Source organism: Hemiscyllium ocellatum, chromosome 20 (genome assembly GCF_020745735.1).
Source record: "Hemiscyllium ocellatum isolate sHemOce1 chromosome 20, sHemOce1.pat.X.cur, whole genome shotgun sequence".
Classification (NCBI taxonomy): domain Eukaryota; kingdom Metazoa; phylum Chordata; class Chondrichthyes; order Orectolobiformes; family Hemiscylliidae; genus Hemiscyllium; species Hemiscyllium ocellatum.
In genome coordinates this window covers 13,103,448-13,123,076 of record NC_083420.1, presented here as the reverse complement: position 1 = coordinate 13,123,076, position 19,629 = coordinate 13,103,448, and the positions used below count along the sequence as shown (strand labels likewise).

The window sequence follows — 19,629 nt, the reverse complement described above, 5'->3', positions numbered from 1 at the left end:
GTCTGAGGGTTGTTCGTAGCAAAGCAGCCTTGGCAACATTTACATTTCCAACCTGAAGTGAAGTCTCTTGATTTGGTTAATTTCAGAACAAACTGTCACCTTTTGAAAGCTGCTATTTAGAATGAAAACACTTAGGCATGTTTCATATAATTGGCTTCAGAGAAGAGGTTTGACAAATGTGATGTTTTGCTTCATGGTTCTTTATCTAGGAGAAAACTAGCATGAAAAAGCAATCAAGGAAATTCTTGGTAAGATTTGAATAAACTTGAATAAAAGTTATTGCCATATGCTTTATTCTCCTCCCAAGCTAAGCTCCTTACATTTTTAGACTAAATCTGAGTACTTTTCAACTAAGAGTTGAAGGCAATAAATACTATTGTTTTATTAATGGATCGGCTTACTGCACTTGGACATAGATATATCATTGGTTGTGAAGGAATCTGAGGTTTTAACGCTGCAGTATTTTCACGTTAACTTTTCTCTTTGAAAGCGAAACCTCCAGGACTTGGAGTCGGGGCTGGCATACAAGGACATAACAGTACCTCTTCTTACTTGCCTGTGAGTAACTGTAATTGACGCTAATTTTGATAAAGTGTATGGTAACACATATTGCGATTCAATATTTTATAGCACATGATCAGCTGAACAACATGGCTATATTTAGTGTTATCGGGGCAGTTCAGTTGACGGAGGGAAAGGAAAAGAGATCGAGAAAAAAATTGTAAATCCAAGCAGAGTAGTGCACACTTTTTTGTTAACTATTTAAGCTTTCATATCTGTTTTTAATGACCAACCTACAATTTTCTGTACTACTCCTACCTTAACAAGTAGATACAGTTACAAATATATGAATAAGAATATGAACCCAGGAGATTCAGCCTTTTGAGCCTGCACTGCCCTACAGTAAAATAATAATTGTTGCCTTAATCCTATATTCCTGTCTACCTCCCTTTATGTTTCTCTGCAGTGATTAACTTGAATTGAATGTGACATAAAACTCTTCTGATCGTTAAAATTGTTACTAACCATATTAAAGCAATGCATCTTCCTATCGCAACTCCCATCCACCCTTAAAAGTAAAATTTATTACAGAATAAATGCAAGAAATAAAACGGGTGCAGCAAAAAAACTAAAGATCTTTGAGTGAGTAGAAAATTTCAAAGTAAATGGAGACTGAAAAGGAACACACTAAATCGAGGTCTAAAAGCAAAAGAAATCAAGTGGAATGTTGGGGGTCAAAGAGGAATAACAAGATTTAAGTTGTTTGAGGGAAGGTCAGGCAGTCATAAAGAAAGGCAGTAAAGGATTTTATGTAAAATTGGAAGATAACATCAAAATGGTTAACTGAAAGGCCTACTTCAGGAAGGAAGGCATAGACGGACTGAATTTCCTTGTTTTTTATTTAACACACAAAAATTACGATGTTTTTTGGTGAAGAATAAGGAGAAGAAATACACCTTAAATGTTTTAAAAACTGGATGAACAGAGGAGCTAAAAAGCTTGGGATTGTGATCTTAAAGTGGGAGAACAGATTTTTATTATAAATTAAGTGATCATTGGCTTTACAGATACAGCTATACAATAGAGTGCAAAAGCAAAGACGTAATGGCCAGCCAGTACAAATCCTTGGTAAAGTCGCTTGTAGAATGTTTGTCCAGATATGCTCCCTATTTTAAGATTGGGGTGGAAAAGATATTCACTTAGAGTGATGATACCGATAAGGAATCTCTAGTTATGAAAAGAGAGGCAAATTATAATAGACACATGGAGGTGCTATATTGTGATAGGCTTTGCAGCTTCCAAATAATCAGCAGCACACCACTAACCTCAAAGAAACCTTCCCACAAAGACCCAGCGATCTTTATTTGCTGTTTGCCTCTGGCATCAGTTCAAGAGGTCAGCCAGGTATGCTGCATCAATGTCAGCAAGCTGAGCTAAGTCATCAGTCACATTGAAATGTTCTCACAGGCAGAAAAAGTAGGCAGTTGAAATGTTTTTTTTATCTTTAACATTTAATTTAAACTTTTGAAGTAGTGAAATAAGCATTACAGATTGCAGCAGTTCAAAAAGGCAATTCCCCACCACTTTCTCAAGGGCAACACAACTTCAATATCATTACTGTTGCACATCATGTCCAGGCCACTGAATGCTTTCAATTAATCAAATAGACACTACTGCCTCTGGTCACTAGAAACTGTAAACTGAAGATTATTTTGCTCCAGGTTCCTTAAATAAAATGGATTGGGAAGATTTAATTTTACTTGCTTGCCTTTAAGGATGTGGGATGCACCAACAATGTGTGCAAAATCCATGGTAGTTTTTAACATGCTTTTAAAATAAATACATTACAAGAAAGGACCAAAGGCAGGGGAATGAGGCTAAATAAATATCTCTGAGGGAGTCGGCAGTTCCAGTGCTGCAGAGGTCTACTATTTGATGAAATGCTTTGAGGTGTCCCAAGGACGTGAGAGGCACTATATAAATGCAATTTTCTTTCTCTTCCTTTGCAGCTATCTGAAATTTGCAGCCTTAAATCTACCTTCTCATCTCTTTGGTAGGTGACAGGAAAGAAAAGAACACTGTGTGAGACATTGGAGAAAGAAGGAGCGGCACGGTGGCACAGTGGTTAGCACTGCTGCCTCACAGCGCCTGAGACCCGGGTTCAATTCCCGACTCAGGCGACTGACTGTGTGGAGTTTGCACGTTCTCCCCGTGTCAGCGTGGGTTTCCTCCAGGTGCTCCGGTTTCCTCCCACAGTCCAAAGATGTGCGGGTCAGATGAATTGGCCATGCTAAATTGCCCATAGTGTTAGGTAAGGGGTAAATGTAGGGGTATGGGTGGGTTTCGCTTCGGCGGGTCGGTGTGGACTTGTTGGGCCGAAGGGCCTGTTTCCACACTGTAAGTCTAATCTAAGTCTAATCTAATCTAAAAGGAGACTTGCAGAGAACGAAAATGAAAGTGAATGAGAGGCTTGCGCAGTGATAGACAGAGAAAAGCGTGGAAGAGAGCAAAGTTGAGAGGAGAAAGGAATGAGGCATACAGAAGAGAGGAGATAGACCAGGAAAAAAAACATTGCCTGACAAGAGAGGCTGAGGAGGAGACAGTAATGAACAATGAGAGAGGCATACAGTGTAAAAGAGCAAAACTGCAAGACTTTGAAACTATCATGTCCATGAGTAGTAGCGTACAAGATTAACTTTTTTTAGTGCAAATTTCCTTCAATTTCTTACCATGTTTGTTGAAGTGTCAGTATGAATTGTATAAACTTAGTTTATTCAGTAGATCTCTTGTTAGGTTGCTATGAGGCCGTTCAGTAAGTCCTTGGTGTCTTGCGCTGGCAGTTGGCCAAGTAACTGGCTCAACAAATATTCTGTTCATTTAAAGCAGTCACCAAATCTACTGCTGATAAATACAGGAAAGTTGAAAAGAAAGAAGGAGGGGCAACATAGGAAATAGAATAAAAATTAAATGGCCAGTGCAACCAAATAAAGCATGCAAGACTAGCATCTTAACCATGCAGTTGGGACAGCAGACACACTTGACAGCAAAACTTTAAAGAGCTGGTGCAGTTGAAAAAGCATGGAAGATGAGATTGGGAGAAAACTATTGAATGCTGTCTGGGGTATAAGGAGATTTGAAGACTTAAGCGTGGGAAGCCAGGGTGAAATATACCTTGACCTACAAATGAATAATGGGATGACAGAAGGAATCCCAGAGTGAAGTTGGCTAATATGAAAAGGTGATCAAGGATGACGAGGGAGTAACACTTGGTACAGACAGCTGGGGATGGAGGGTAGAAACAATTGAAAAGACTGTGGTTCTTGTTAACTGGCAGCCTATGAAAGAGGAAGAGAAAGTGAGATCAGAATCAAAAAGTGTGGTGCTAGAAAAGCACAGCAGGTCACGCAGCATCCGTGGAGAAAGAACGTCGACATTTCAGGCATAAGCCCTTCACCAGGAATCAACATCAACTCTCCTCATCTCGGATGCTACCTGATATGCTGTGCTTTTCCAGCGCCACACCTTTCGAACCTATGAAGGAGGAGTTTACAATAAAAACAGTGCAATAGAAACTCAGCAGGTTTGACAACTTGCTTGGAGAGTGAAACAGATCTAATGTTTACATCCCATATCACTTTTCTTCAGATCTGAAATTTTTATTTCAAATCTTTGGCACTGGCACTATTTTGTTTTTGTTGAAAAAAAGACTATCCCTTTGATCTTGGGATTAGCTTTGATTATGGTGACCATAATGGAACAGCTGATTAACAACATACAAGGCACTGACTATGGAATCTTGTTCCAGCAAGGAATTAATATGTGTAGGAAAATGGGTTGTTGTGGGGTTTAAATAGCCAGAAAAGCAAGTGGGAACCAAAAGAAAAAGTTTTTTTTCCCCCAGAAGAAAAAGCTTGGTAAGTGTTTGTTGGTATTTTCTTTGAACTCAGCCTTATCCTCCAAGATAAATTTATCAGTTTTGATGTGGAACTTCATTTTTGGATTCACCAAATAAGTAACACATGTAGTAGTGCCAACAAAATGTCCAGAAAAGATTATTTAAATTCCCTTCAGTTGGAGAAGTGATTGCAATAATGCCTGGCTTTCTGTGTACTTGTCAAATGAGGGAAGTTAAACCTTGGCATACATTGGTGGTAGTACCACAAATACCCTATATCTTGTATTCCTTTCTTTGATAATTATCCTACGTTCTATTTTCTTTCTGAATGCCCACTTTGTTAGATAAAGAATAGCAAAAGTAATCCTACATTTTATTTATTTCTAACTAAAATGTAAAACTTAATTTTCTGGTGTTACTGAATCTGATGAGGTTTGTTCGGTGGAATATTACATGAAAATTATAATTTTGCGTTGGGATATTTCCAGTAGTTTCCAGATACATAATTGTTAATGTACTTACACTCTCGATTCATCTGAATGCAAATCTCATGCGAGGTGTTCATCTTAGTCACATCTGTGCAATGTTCTGTAAATCCAAGTACATTATATGTTACTACCATGTTGTTTTTTTCTGAGAACCTATACAATATGTTTAAGTGTAAAGTAAGCAAGGAGGTGAGGCAATGTATATTATAAAAATAAACAGGCCAGTAATTTCTTACAAATGTCATGGATATTCATGGTGAAGGGATTGAAGTGGTGCTGGAAAAGCACAGCAGTTCAAGGCAGCATCTGAGGAGCAGCAAAGTCGACGTTTCGGGCAAAGGCCCTTCATCAAGAGTAGCTCTATTCCTGATGAAGGGCTTTTGCCCAAAACGTCGATTTTCCTGCTCCTCGGATGCTGCCTGAACTGCTGTGCTTTTCCAGCACCACTCTAATCCAGAATCTGGTTTCCAGCATCTGCAGTCATTGTTTTTACCTATTCATGGTGATGTTAAAGCTAGTTAATACTTATAGCTAAAATAAAACAAAAATAGCTTTTTTTCAACAGCCATACCTTTACATATCACTTATAATATCCTGACGCTATATAAATCCCATCTTTAAATGGGAATATATCTCTTCAGCAGAGCAATGAATAATTCAACTGGAATTGTAAAGGAAAGCTGCTGCTTTGTTATTTTGTTTGTGCAAATAATATCTGATTATAACTCAGTCATACTATTTGGAAAATCAATTTTAATTTTTAAAAACGCAAATTTATATTTCAAATTCCAGCTTTTAAAACTTATCTATTTGACCAAGCTTGTTTTTCATTTTCTTTAAAAAAAAGTCGCCAAAAATTAAGTTGGTCTCTTTTTGTTTTCTAATTTATAATTAAAAATATGCAATTGTGCTTCTTCACTCACCTGACTGCCTCAGGTCCGCACACTGGCATTTGTCAAATGTATGTCACATTTCAAAGTTAAAAATTCAGATTGTGGTATGAAAATGAATTTCTACTTTGCAATTTTCAGTACACGTAAAAATGCTTAGCAAACATTTTCTGTATTTATTCTTTCTACAGCTAAATAGTGCAACCAGTCTGTTCAGTAGTAACAGAAATATAGGAGTTATAGGTCAAAATGGAAGTGGCTTGTCAAGAGGATCAGAAATGGGAGCAAATGAATTATCCACACAAACACTAGGTAGAAATCCGCTGTCGGACACGCATGAATTTAAGCAGGCCTGTCCTTCGTGCTTTAAAATAGGTGAGAAAAAATAACTTGGTTATGTTCTTCAAATTTTCATCTTATAAAATGACCAGCACTTATCTGTTCATGTGCCTCTACGTATCCTTAAACAATGGCCTTTGTAATGTAATTATTCCGCCAGCAGACTTATATTTCATAAGAACCAATGTGTTCAACTGTGAATCTTCATTGGATTCAGTTGAAGGATATCTCTCTGGAAACAATGGAGTTGTTTCTGCAATCTAATTTTGGATGAGTGATTTCATATTCCAGAGAAGTACCTTTGATTTGACTTTGTATTTGGAGTAGTGATGATGGTCATAATATTAAAGCTGCAAATGTTGCTAACAAAAAGAAATGAGCTGCAGTTTTTCTGCTGAAGTGATGCTTTCAAATGGGACCTAATAGCAGTGTTGAAAGTTACTGAACCATGACCATGAACAAGTTTTGTCTCTTAGTCTTGCTTTAGGTGAGGATTTTTAATGAGTCAAATCATGGGAAAGGATGCCATGTTAGTGTGGCATCAAATACTTTATATCATCTTATCTAAGAAAAAGTGTGTTCGATTTAAAATGGTAGTCAGCTTGGACTTCATTATTATGTATAATCAGTTGGATAGTTTATTACCATTGTTTCTTGGATTTGTATCCTAGCAATATCCCTTATCTGATGTCCAACATGCTGATTGTTTGACATTAATAACATTTACACCTTAAAATTTAATATACCTATGTTGTATGCATCCCAATTCAGATTAGTTGATCTTTGGAGAATTTATCATTTATATTTGCCAGTATCAATTTTGTTTTTGTTCAGAGTATTCAGAAATCAAATTTGATTTGTAGTTATTTTGATTTATAGTTATTGTAGTTGGTCAAAAGGTGAAATGTGTTATATTATATACCTTGGATCAAATTCAGTTAGTGTGGTGTCAAAACAACACATGAATTAGTTTCATAAGAACATTGAATAATTGAGGCTGTTTGGTATTAAATCCTTGCCAGTCCCATCTCCTGACTGATGCAATAGTATAACTGGTGCAAAGAAACATAGGAGGGGTGGAAACTGAGCTTTACTTTTGGAAAGCAATCACTTGGAGGTCTTATTGCAAACACACTGGCTGTAAGAGATATTAGAAATATTGAAAACTACAGTTAAAATAATTGAAAGGCAAACTCAAAATTAAGCCTGTCATCTGCTCAAAAAGAAAGTTATAAACACATTTGTTAATAAATTATACTGTGTCCCCTTGGACAACTATTGAAATGAGAAATCAAATGTTACTCTTGCATGCAGTTGATTTTTGACTGCCTGCTAAAGGACTAATGATACTTTCCACAATAGTCATTTGTGACAAATTTAAAAAGGCTTGCTTGTTATTTTAGTTAGACGAGGCTAACTTAAATACTGTTAAGTTGTATGTTAGATTCGAGCAATTTTTGTGCCCAATATAGTGTTCTATATTGTTGCCAGTTTTCCATGTAACAGTAGCTCTACTACCAGTGACTAATCAACAACTGAAGTAGCGCTGCTCCTGCTGAAGGTGGAAGTAAACATTAAAGATGGTTTTGGTCTTCTCAATATGTTGGGTGTTAGCCACTATAAATGGAATACATCTTCCTCTCAAGGAAGGTAGAATTTTCTGCCACTGATGCACTGCACGAGTACATTTATGTCCACTGTGGTGATCCAAGTTGCTGTTGTCCCTGGTCAAGTCAGATGCCAGACTGAAATATGACCTGATGATTCATATTTTGTTTGGTCCTCTCACTGAAACACAAACATGAAATGCTTCAGATTCAATTTTAACAATAAACACAAGCTTAGTTTGCAAGGGAAATGAAGATAAATTAGAATAAACCAAAAACACTCCTTTGCAGTATGCACAACAAGAAAATTCTGGTTTATTTCACATTTATAAAGCTTGATGTAACTGTGCCCCATATTGTGAATTTCTTTTTGAAACCTTCACACAACTGAGTTTAGACTTTCTCAGCTTTAGCTAACCCTTTCAGGGTTTTAATGAAACATTTCTGCTCTGGAAATTTTAAACAGAACACGATATACTGTGGTAACCCCTTTCTTAACTGTCCTAAACTTTTTTAGGAGCAATAGTTTTACATATCCAGTTTCAACCAATGTTTCTGAAAAACTGCCAAATTGAAAAGTTTCTTTCCAGACAAAGTCTTTCCCCAAACCCAATACTCTCCCAATGTTTTTAAAAAAAACACATTGCTATCCAGAAATTTTCTTTTCAATACTGTGTTTAAAATAAATCACCATAGCTACAGGAATACTTCTAAATTGGTCATTAAATCTCTTCACATGCACATCCCAATTCCATTAAACCCCTAAATTAAATGATACATAATGATAGATCACACACTTTACATCACACTGCCTTACCCATGATCTTACATCCATTTGCCTGGATGGATGCAGCCCCAACAATACTCAAGAAGCTTGACTCTATCCAGGACAAAGCAACCCACTTGATTGGTACCACATCCATTCTGTCCACCACCGATGCTTGGTAGCATAGTCATCACCATGGATATCCAGTGCCTGTACACATCAATCCACCACAACGAAGTCCCCCAAGCACTTCGGAAACGCCGTCCTGAACAGTACCCTTCCACCGACACCCTCACTCGCCTGTCTGAACTGGTCCTCACTCTTAACAACTTCTCCTTCCAATCTTTCCGCTTCTTCCAAACCAAAGGGGTAGCCATGGGCACCAGCATGGGACCCAGCTATGCCTGCCTGTTTGTCGGGTATGCGGAACAGTCCATCATCTGCAATTACACTTACACCCCTCCCACCTGTTCCTCCGCTATATCAGTGACTGTATTAGCGCTACCTCGTGCTCCCACGGAGAGGTTGAACAGTTCATCAACTTCACCAACACCTTTCACCCCGACCTCAAATTCACTTGGGCCATCTCGGATACCTCCCTCCCCTTCCTGGACCTCTCCATCTCCAGCAACCGACTAACCACAGACATCTACAAGCCAACCAACCCCCACAGCTACCTAGACTACATCTCCTCCTACCCTACCTCCTGTAAAAACGTGATCCCTTATTCCCAATTCCTCCGCCTCTGCGACATCTGTTCCCAGAATGACCAAGTCCACCTTAGAAAATCGCAGATGGCATCCTTCTTCCAAGATTGCAATTTCTCCAACTCGGCACCGTCCTGCTGACCTGTCATCACCTTTCCCATCGATCCACTCCAACCTCTGTCCAACCTATCACCTTCTCCCTCATCTTCATCGACATATCTCATTCTCAGCTACCTTCCGCCCAACTGCACCCCTCTCTCACTTACCTTTCAGTCCTCAGGCCAACAAGCCTCATTTCTGATGGAGGGCTTCTGCCCGAAACATCAATTCTCCTGCTCGTCGGATGCTGCCTGCCCTGCTGTGCTTTTCCAGCACCACACTCTCGACTCTAATCTCCAGCATCTGCAGTCCTCACTTTTTCCTCCGATGCTCAGTATCAACAGTAGATACTATCTACAAGATGCAGTGCAGAAATTCACCAAAGATCCTCAGTCAGCACCTCCCAAATCCACAACCACTTCCATCTAGAAGTAGAGCAGATATGTGGGAGCACCACCACCTTCAAGATCCCCTCCAAGTCACTCACCATCTTGAGGTGGAAGTATATTGCCAATTGTTCACTGTGGCTGGGTCACATCCTGGAATGCCCTCCTTAAAGGCATTGTGGTTGAAACCTCAGCAGGTGGACTGCAACAGTTCAAGAAGGCAGCTCACCACCACCTTCTTAAGGACAACTAGGGACAGGCAATGAATGTTGGCCAGCCAGCGATGCCCGCATCCCACAAAACGAATCAATTAAAAGAAAACATAGGCCTGTACCATAAGTTTCCATTTGCCAGCAGATGATATAACTTAGTAATCACTGGACTATGCAGTTTTCTCCCCACCACTGAGAACTGCATGAGTTCAAATTTCATTTTTCAAGTTTGAACTGAGTAATAATGTTAACTTTTGAAGGTGAAGATTTAAAGTGGAACTGGTTGCTATGTAGCTGCCCAGCAATACAGACAGTGATCTTTGCAAACTTAGATTGAGTAATTGAATTGACCATGTCACAATGCATTGTTGTAAGGGATAATGTAGTTTTAAGGAATTTATTTATCATGTACTGTTTCTAGATTCCAAAGGATTGACATACACCTACAACGGAGATGTAGAACATAAGTGTACAAAGGATATTTTAATTGGTCGATTGAAGAACCCCGATGGTAGACCCTGGAAGAAGATACGACCTAGACCAACAAAGAATCAGTATGTGGGTCCTTATTACATATGTAAAGGTAAGGCATCAGAGAGAGGGAGGGAGCGAGTATTTTACACAAATTGAGGAAAATTACTGTTCAGCTCCTGGCACATTTAGTTTACATGCTAAAGAAATGTTCGCTTACTGTATGCAATAAAAAGATTGTTAGTTCTTTCCTGGGGGTGGTGGTTGATGCATTGTAGGTTTAATATGATATTAATAATGTATTGACTGTCGCATGCTTTAGACATATTATTTATACCTAAATACATTCAGTAGCCATGTTAGTAAACGATGCACTGCTATATTATTTACAGATTACTTAGTGTGGAAACAGGCCCTTCGGCCCAACAAGTCCACACCGACCTGTCAAAGCGCAACCCACCCATTCCCCTACATTTACCTCTTTACCTAACACTACGGGCAATTTAGCATGGCCAATTCACCTGACCTGCACATCTTTGGACTGTGGGAGGAAACCGGAGCACCCGGAAGAAACCCACGCAGACACGGGGAGAACGTGCAAACTCCACACAGTCAGTCGCCTGAGTCGGAAATTGAACCCAGGTCTCTGGTGCCGTGAGGCAGCAGTGCTAACCACTGTGCCACCGTGCCGCCCAATTTCTCATACATATTGTAAATTCTCTTATAAGCATGGCAGGAAATGCAATTGTCATATGGTAGGACTTCCTAAAATTAATTTCAATGCTGTTGGTAAGGTTAGTATTGGCTTCCTACTCCTAGTTGCTTTTGATAAGGTAGGGGTCTTCTGTTTGAACTATTGCTGTTTGAATGGTGAAGATATGCCATGAAGTAGAAGATTTCTAGGAATCTGACCTCGCAGAAATAACAATGTGGAAACACCTTTTCATGCCTGTGAATAGCCTTTGCTGCTTTTGACGTTCTAGATTTAGGAAACATTGGTTCAAGTTCTACTTCTCCCTGCGCTGTTTGCTGTCTCAGCATGCGTTCACTTCCCTCAAATTTTCCCTCGAAATTTCCTAGAATTATCACCTGCTAAACCAGGTTTAGGAAAGCATCTGTGTACCCTTTTACAAATTCTTCTGGCTTTTGTGTTTATCGGCCACTACCATGCCCAGTATCATCAGCTGAAAAATTGTTGGCAGTTTCCTGTCGATGGTACGTGTTGTGGCCTAGGTTCACTCGTGGCAGTGTACAGGTTGGGTGTTCAGGTTAATAGATGATGAACTTCTTGAGTTGTTATTGCACCTTTCTAAGCAAGTGTAGTCAGTCACACTCCTGCCATGTGCTATGTAAGTGATGGAAACACTTTTTGAGGACACAGGCTGTTTGAGTATCGAACCTTTGATTAGTTCTAGTAGCCACAACATGTATTTGGTCTAGGTGAGTTTTGAGCTAATGTGGACTCTCAGGATGTTGATATGGGCAACGCCATTAAATGTCATGAGAAGTTGGTTATGTACTCTCTTGCTGGAGATGGTCATTGCAGCTGTGCTTTACCAACGATAGCCTTGGGATTTTTTTTTTATCCATTTGTGCTTCAACTAATGCTGAAGTTCAGAGTCATAGAGACAGACCCTTTGGTCCAACTCGTCCATGACAATCAGATAGCCTGACCTAATTGAGGCCCATTTTGCCAGCATTTGGCCCATATCCCTCTAAACCCTTCCTATTCATATACCCAACCAGATGTCTTTTAAATGTTGTAATTGTGTCATTCTTCACCACTTCTTCCAGAAGCTTATTCCACAAACACACCACCCGCTCCGTGAAAAGGTTGCCCCCGTACATCCCTTTTATATCTTTCCCCTCTCACCCTAAACCTATGCCATCCAGTTCTGGACTCCCCACCTCAGGGAAAAGACCTTGTTTATTTACCCTATCCATTCCCCTCACGATTTAAGTACCCCTATAAGGTCACCGATGTTAGGCCGGAATCTCGGGATTCTGGTCTTCGCGAGTTCTTTGGAAGGAGAGACCGCACCAGCTTCTTTAGTTAGGAGCAGAACACCGTTTATTTTACAGAATCACGACTGGCAAACTATACAACGAATTCTACCGCATGCAATTCGTTGGAGAAGGCGTTCTATCTTCCCCTTCAGACCTGGCTCAATTATACTTCGCGCCGCCCGGAGTTCCCGGTCAGTTCTCCCTCATTCGTCCCCCTCATTGGTTGGTACACCTGAGAGTGAGGGGGTCTGCGCCTCCACTGGCCGTATTGAGGTGCCTGTCCAGCTCCTGCTGTGCCGGACAATGGTACAGCCATCCTGGGGTGGGCAGTTCCGATCCTGCAATCAATGGTCCATTGTTCCGAGTATCGATCTCATTACTATGCGTCTGACAGAGTCAATGGTCTTCCGCAAGCGAATTAACAAACATTATCATTTATCATGGGTTTCGATGGGAATCTATTCTGACAGGTACATTAACAGGTGCTTTAGTAATCATGTACTCCGACAGTGCAATTCACACCGTTCGACAGTTACCGGTTCCTTTATTAGTCATGAGTTCTCAATGGGGCAGTCTGATACTGGCTGACATGATCTAATCAGCGAGGAATGTTACTTCAGACAGGTAGCCCTGCAGTTGCCAGGTTCTCCCCCATGGCTGCGATTAACTGTTTAGGGGCTGGAGCTGGTAATGTCTGGTGTAGTAATAGTGCTACCCTCCCTAGCCCCACTCTTAGGCAATCTAGGGGCTATTCTCCCCAACACCCCTCAGCCTCCAAGGCTCCAGGGAAAACAGCTCCAGCCTTCCCTATAGCTCAAATCCTCCAATTCTGGCAACATTCTTGTAAATCGTTTCTGAACCCTTACAGTTTTCAAATCATCCATCTGATAGGAAGGAGACCAGAACTGCACAACAATATTCCAAAAGTGGCCTAACCAATGTCCTGTACAGCCCCAACATGACCTCTTAAATCCTATATTCAATGCTCTGACCAAAAAAAAAGGAAAGCATACCAAATGCCGCCTCTACTATCCTATCTACATGTGAGTATACTTTCAAAGCACTATGAACATGTACTCCAAGGTCTCTTTGCTCAACAACATTCCCCAGGACCTCACCATTAAGTGTATAAGTCCTGCCCTGATTTCCAAAATGCAGCACCTCTGCTCTGCTCTGGATCTCTTGCTACCTTCCGTGCAATATGAACATGCAAATATTATATACAGCTGATGGGATGGATTGAGCTCCACCAGTTTCATTGCCTTTCCACATGGTGTAGAGTACTTCGCAGTTGATTAAACTATCTAGCCAGACTAGACGCAAATAAGAACTGCAGAAGCATGAAGGACGTAATGGGGAACAGAGTCAATTATTTGATATATCTAGCCACCTGGCAATAAGACGAGATTATCAGTCTTATTCTCTTTAGTTTTGAGACTAACTTCATAAGAGTTTTCACTCCACAGCTGTTGAATAGCTTATTTTACCATTGGCAGTAATGAGTTATAATTAGCACATTGCTTGCATGTGGAACCTACTAATGATCATAGTCTGTTAGTCTTCTCTCACAAAAGGGGATACTGATGGTATTGAACATGGTGGTTGATGAGTATGAGAAGTCTGGTGAATTTGTAGTGGGTTACATAGATATTTCCCAGTGTCTGATCTGTGTTGGAGCAGTTGTTTCAACAGACGATGGTGACTGAACATAAAGAATTAAAAATCCAGGTAGGAAGTAATACTCATAAAATAAACGTTGCAGACAAGAGAAGCAGTGTGTAATGTTTGGTGGCCAGTATTCTATGTCATTTTATTTTACTTCTTGCAGGATTTTAAATTGCAGCTACATTAGTTTGTATAATTCAGAAACAGTTCTGAAATCAGCATGGCTACTTTTGTGATGCTGTTTGATCAGATGGAGGGCCAGTAGACTGCTTTATCTGAGATTGCTTACATCTTTGACATGATTGACTCTATGGCATTGATTAGATTGATCAACCTTCAACATTTGTGTCATCTTAATAATTTTGCAGTGTGCGAAGTTCAGGCAAATGATGAGTATTCTGTGAAAACTGCTGATCAGGACAAGAATATTAGCATCACTTGTTATTTGTAGAACAATGGCTATAACAAGAAGAGTTTATCACATTGGCATTGTCTTGTGATCCTGTCCATTTGATAGCCATTCCATCAAGTGCCTGGGTACCATTCTATGGAATTTCCTTACTAAAAAGGTGCTTTTCTACTTCATCAGCTTACTCTGTAACAAGCCTCCTTAAAACCTATCTATTTGTCTAGCGCTCTGGTCAATCTTCCAAATTGTTCATTTAGTTTTTGTGACTTTTTTTTCGCATCAACGTGTTACACTTTTATCTGCTTTGAAGACCACTACAGGCGGAAATTATAGGGGCTAGCATGACATTGTGAGAAAGTCCAGTGAGGAGTATCTTGAAGTTGGTAACAACTCGCTGTATCTTGTATCTAGTTTCAGGGGGATCTTCTTGGTGGACGCAAGTGGACCTTCCTTGGCTTGAACTCCCACAGGTCAGAAGGGGAGCAGGCAGGGTGGAGTGGAGGGCCTGGCTATCTCTGGAGTGTACTGAGAGGTGATTTCTGAGAGGCCTCTCTGTGGTTCCTTCTCTGGCTGGATACCTCCTTTCACTGCCCTATCTCTTGTGAGGAAGAGACACCCAGAGTTGATTCAAAGTTCTCACTCCTTGTGTTGCCGTACCATGATGACCATTGGCTAAGGTAATGGGGTGCACGCCTGTGTGCCTATCCAGAAGGCCCTAATGGTGCGGGATCTGCCCCTGCAAGGTACTGCCAACTTGTCTGTGGAGGCAGCCAGGAAATCATATGCTTTAGGCAGCTGCATCTTCTGAGCTGCAAGTGCCATTGTCTCCCATATACACTGCCTGCTACTGTTGTTCCTTCTTCTGACAAAGTCTTCATTTGAGACACTGCAGAGTGGCCTCCTGCCTGATCTCTAAGATGATAAATAGGAACAGGAATAGGCTGGTCAGTCTCCCGAGCCCTGCTCTGCCAGTCAATAGGATCATCCTACATTCTTCACATCTACTCTCCTGCCATTTCCTCCTGTCCCTTCATTCCCCTCTACTGATCTAGAATTAATCTGTCTCTGCCTTACATAAATACAAGGTCACTGTCCAACTCTGTGGCAAGGAGTCCCAAGACTCTCAATCCTCTGAGAAAAAAAAATCCTCCTCATCTCAGTCTTAAATTGGCAACCCTTCATTCTGAAACTGAGTCCTCTGGTCCTAGATTCTCACATTCTCTCAACATTTAACCTGTTAAGCCCCTTAAGAACCCTATATCTCTCAGTGAGATAATCGCTCATTCTTCTAAACTCCAGTGAGTAAGGTCCCAACCTGTTTAGTGTTCAGGGACAATTACTTCATACCAGGAATCCATCCTAGTGAAGCTCCACTGTACTGTCTCCAATGAAATGATATCTTTCCTTAAATAAGGTGATCAAAACTGCTCATAGTACTACAGATGTGGTCTCCCCAGCACTTTGTGCAATTGCAGTAAAACTTCCCTACTCTTCTAGTTCAAGCCCTTTGAAATAAGGGCCAGTATTCCGTAAGCCTTCCTGATTGCCTGTTGCACCTGTGTGCTATGCTCAAGTCTCTTTGTTTTGCAGCTTTGTGCAGTTTTTCTTCATTTAAACAATATTATGTTCTTTAGTTTTTCCTTCCAAACTGAACAGTTTCATATTTTACCACATTAGACCCCATTTGCCAACTTTTCGCCCACTTACTTATCAATATTTCTCTGTAAGCTGTATCCCTGTATTATGTCTTTCCATGTATTTTTGTGTCATCTGCAAATTTGACCATAATACATTCATTTCCTTCCAAGTTATTGATGTAAGTTGTAAATATGTATTACAATGCAGTCCCAGTATTGATTCCTATTCACAGGTCACCAACCTGAAAACAAACCCTTAACCCCACTTGCTGTTTCCTGCCCGTGAGCCAATTCTCTATCAATGTCAATATGCTACTTCAAATGCCAGGGGCTCTTATGACAGCCCTTTATGAGGTACCTTGTCAAAAGTCTTCTGGAAATCCAAATACAACAGATATACTGGTTCCCATTTACCCACTCTGGTTGCGACTTCCTCGAAAAATTCTAATAAATTAGTCAAACATGATTTCCCTTTCATGAAGCTGTGCTGACTCTACTTGATTCAATTTTGATTTTGTCAACATTTGACTATTATTTCCTAAATAATTGATTCCAATGCTTTTTCAGTAATAAATGTTAGACTAATTGGCCAATAGTTACCTGTATTTTGGTTCCCTTTTTTGAATGCAGGTGTCAAATTTAGCAGTTTTCCAATTCTCTGGGACTTCTGCAGAATCCAATGACTTTTGGAAAATTACGATGTATCCACTATCTCTGTAGCTACCTCTTTTAGGATTAGATTCCCTACAGTGTGGAAACAGACCATTTGGCCTAACAAGTCCACACTGACCCTCCGAAGAGTAACCCACCCAGACCCATTTCCCTCTGACTAATGCACCTAACACTAGGGGCAATCCACCTAACCTGCACATCTTTCAACTGTGGGAGGAAACCAGAGAACCTGGAGGAAACCCACGCAGACACAGGGAGAATGTGCAAACTCCACACAGACTGTCTTCCGAAGCTGGATTCGAAGTCAGGTCCCTGGCGCTGTGAGGTAGCAGTACTAGCCACTGAGCCAACGTGCCGCTTTTAAGATCCTAGGATGCAAGGCATCAGAGCCAGGGGACTTATCTGCCTTTAGCACCGTTAGTTTGTTTGATACTACATTTTAGTGATGGTACTTAAATTCTCCCCGTATACTTAATACTAAAGAATTAATTTTTAGTATAGAATGTTTGAAGTATTTTCCACTGTAAAGTCTGATGCAAAAGATCTGCAATTTCCTTGTTTCCCAAAACCATCTCCCTAGATTCATTTTCTCAGGGGCCCATGTTCACTTTGACCTCTCTCTTTCTTGTCTGTTTTGAGAAGCTCTTACTGTAAGTTTTCTCACTATCTGCCCTTAATGGTTTTCACTTTCATTATCTTTTTAGTCCTCCTCGGCTGGATTCAGGGCGATCTCTGACTTGGACCTCCTTATTCTTTCTCTTTCAACTTAATACTCACCTTCACTTCCTTGGTTAGCCTTGGTTGGTTTATCTTTCTTTTGCCTCCTCACTGGGATTTATTTTTGCTGAGACTCATGAATTATTTCATTAGATTAGATTACTTACAGTGTGGAAACAGGCCCTTCGGCCCAACAAGTCCACACCGACCCGCCAAGACACAACCCACCCATACATTTACCCCTTACCTAATACTACGGGCAATTTAGCATGGCCAATTCACCTGACCCACACATCTTTGTGACTGTGGGAAGAAACCATAACACCTGGAGGAAACCCACGCACACACGGGGAGAACATGCAAACTCCACACAGTCAGTCGCCTGAGGCAGGAATTGAACCCAGGTCTCTGGTGCTGTGAGGCAGCAGTGCTAACCACTGTGCCACCATGCCACCCACTAATTTCCTTAAATGTCTGCTAGTGTTTGCTCGCTGTCATTATTGCTAATCTATCTGCCCAGTTCACTTTAGTTAACTCTTATCCTCACTTCATTGTTATTTCCTTCATTTAAGTACAGTTGTTTCTGACCAGGTTTCTCACTTCCATTATTAATATTAAATTCTAACATGTTATGATCACTACTTCCCAGGGGATCTTTTACTTGGAGATCATTTAGTAAACCTGCATTGTTACCCAATACCAGGTCCAACATGTCTGCTGTCTGGTTGGCTCCAAGACAGATTGCTCTCTGAAACTATTCCTAATGCACTCTTTCAGTTCATTGTCATAGCTACCTTTTCTAATTTGATTAAAGTTACCCATAATTACTGCTTTATTCTTTTTACATGCTCCTACACTTTGTTGATTTATCGTCTATCACATAGAATAGCTCCTGTTTGAGGGTTTGTATACTAATCTTGTTTGTTACCTCAGCCCAAATGGACTGTATGTCATCTGAGCCTAGAACATTTCTCATAACTGTCTACTTTTCAACTATTATTAACAGTGCTACCCACCATCTTTTCCATCCTTCCTATCTCTCCAAAAGATCAAATATCTGATTGTTATGTTCTCAGTTTTGATCTTCTTGTAACCCTGTGTCCTAATGGCAACAAGATCACACTCATTTCCGTCAATTTGCACCTACCTTATTCCAAATTCTTCATGCATTAAGATCCAAAGCCTTTAAGCTGTTCTATTATTGAATTTCCCTGTACTTCCATGGTCCTTAGTACAAAATGACATTCACGTATTCTGTTCTTCCCTTTTATTTTTGATAACAGTCACCAAGCTACAACCCTGTCTTCTCCTTTATCTTTGCTTTGATGATATTCTCTGCAGCTGAACCCACCCATCATTTAGTTTAAAGCCCTTGTTATGTGATTAGTTAGGATTCTAGTCCTGGCATGCTTCAGGTAGAACCCCGTCCTGACAGAACTTCTCTTTCCTCCCCAGTACTGGTGCCAACGCCCCATGAATTCAAATCTGTTTCTCCCACACTAGTCTTTGAACCACGCATTTTCCTCTTTAATCTTGTTGACCTTGTGCCTATTTGCCTGTGGTCAGGTGGCAATCCAGAGATTATTACCTTTCTGGTTCTCTGGCTACTCATATTTCCTCAGCAAAACCTCTTTCCCCTTTCTGCCTATGTCGTTGATATTTCCATGTACCATGACAACTGGATCTGTCCCTTCCCACTCCAAGTTCATCTATGACCAGATGAAATATCCTGAAACCAGGCACCACGCAGGCAACACAGCCTTCGGGACTCTTGATCCTGGCCACAGAGAACAGTGTCTATTCCCCTGACTATACTATCCCCAATTAACTACATTTCTGTTTCTTTCCCCCCCTCTGGAATGACTTCATGTACTATGGTGCTATGGTCAGTTTCCTCATCCTGCCTGTTGTCCCTGCTCTCATCTTGAGAGCAAGAACCTCAAATCTCTTACACAAGCTCAAGGGCCGAGGCACCTTCAGCACTACCTCCTGGATTTCCTGCCCATGTCACATATAATCACAGTCGCCTGTCCCTTACCATTGACTGAATTAGACCGAGTTAATCTAAGGGTGTGATTTGCCTCCTGAAACACAGCATTCAAGTAACTTGACCCCTCCCTGATGTGTTGCAGTGTTTGAATCTCAGACTTAAGCTTATCCA

The 19,629-nt window shown here is 40.6% G+C and overlaps 1 protein-coding gene across 2 annotated transcripts in view; it reads left to right on the top strand.

Annotated features, from left to right (window-relative positions):
- The window catches only part of zc3h7a (zinc finger CCCH-type containing 7A), an 89,584-nt gene that overhangs the window by 42,787 nt on the left and 27,168 nt on the right, over positions 1 to 19,629 (top strand). For both annotated transcript variants that reach the window (XM_060840513.1, XM_060840512.1), the window contains 3 exons: positions 491 to 558; positions 5,966 to 6,149; positions 10,312 to 10,473. In XM_060840513.1, coding sequence (XP_060696496.1) covers positions 491 to 558; positions 5,966 to 6,149; positions 10,312 to 10,473 — 414 coding nt within the window. The remainder of the gene's footprint in view (positions 1 to 490; positions 559 to 5,965; positions 6,150 to 10,311; positions 10,474 to 19,629) is intronic.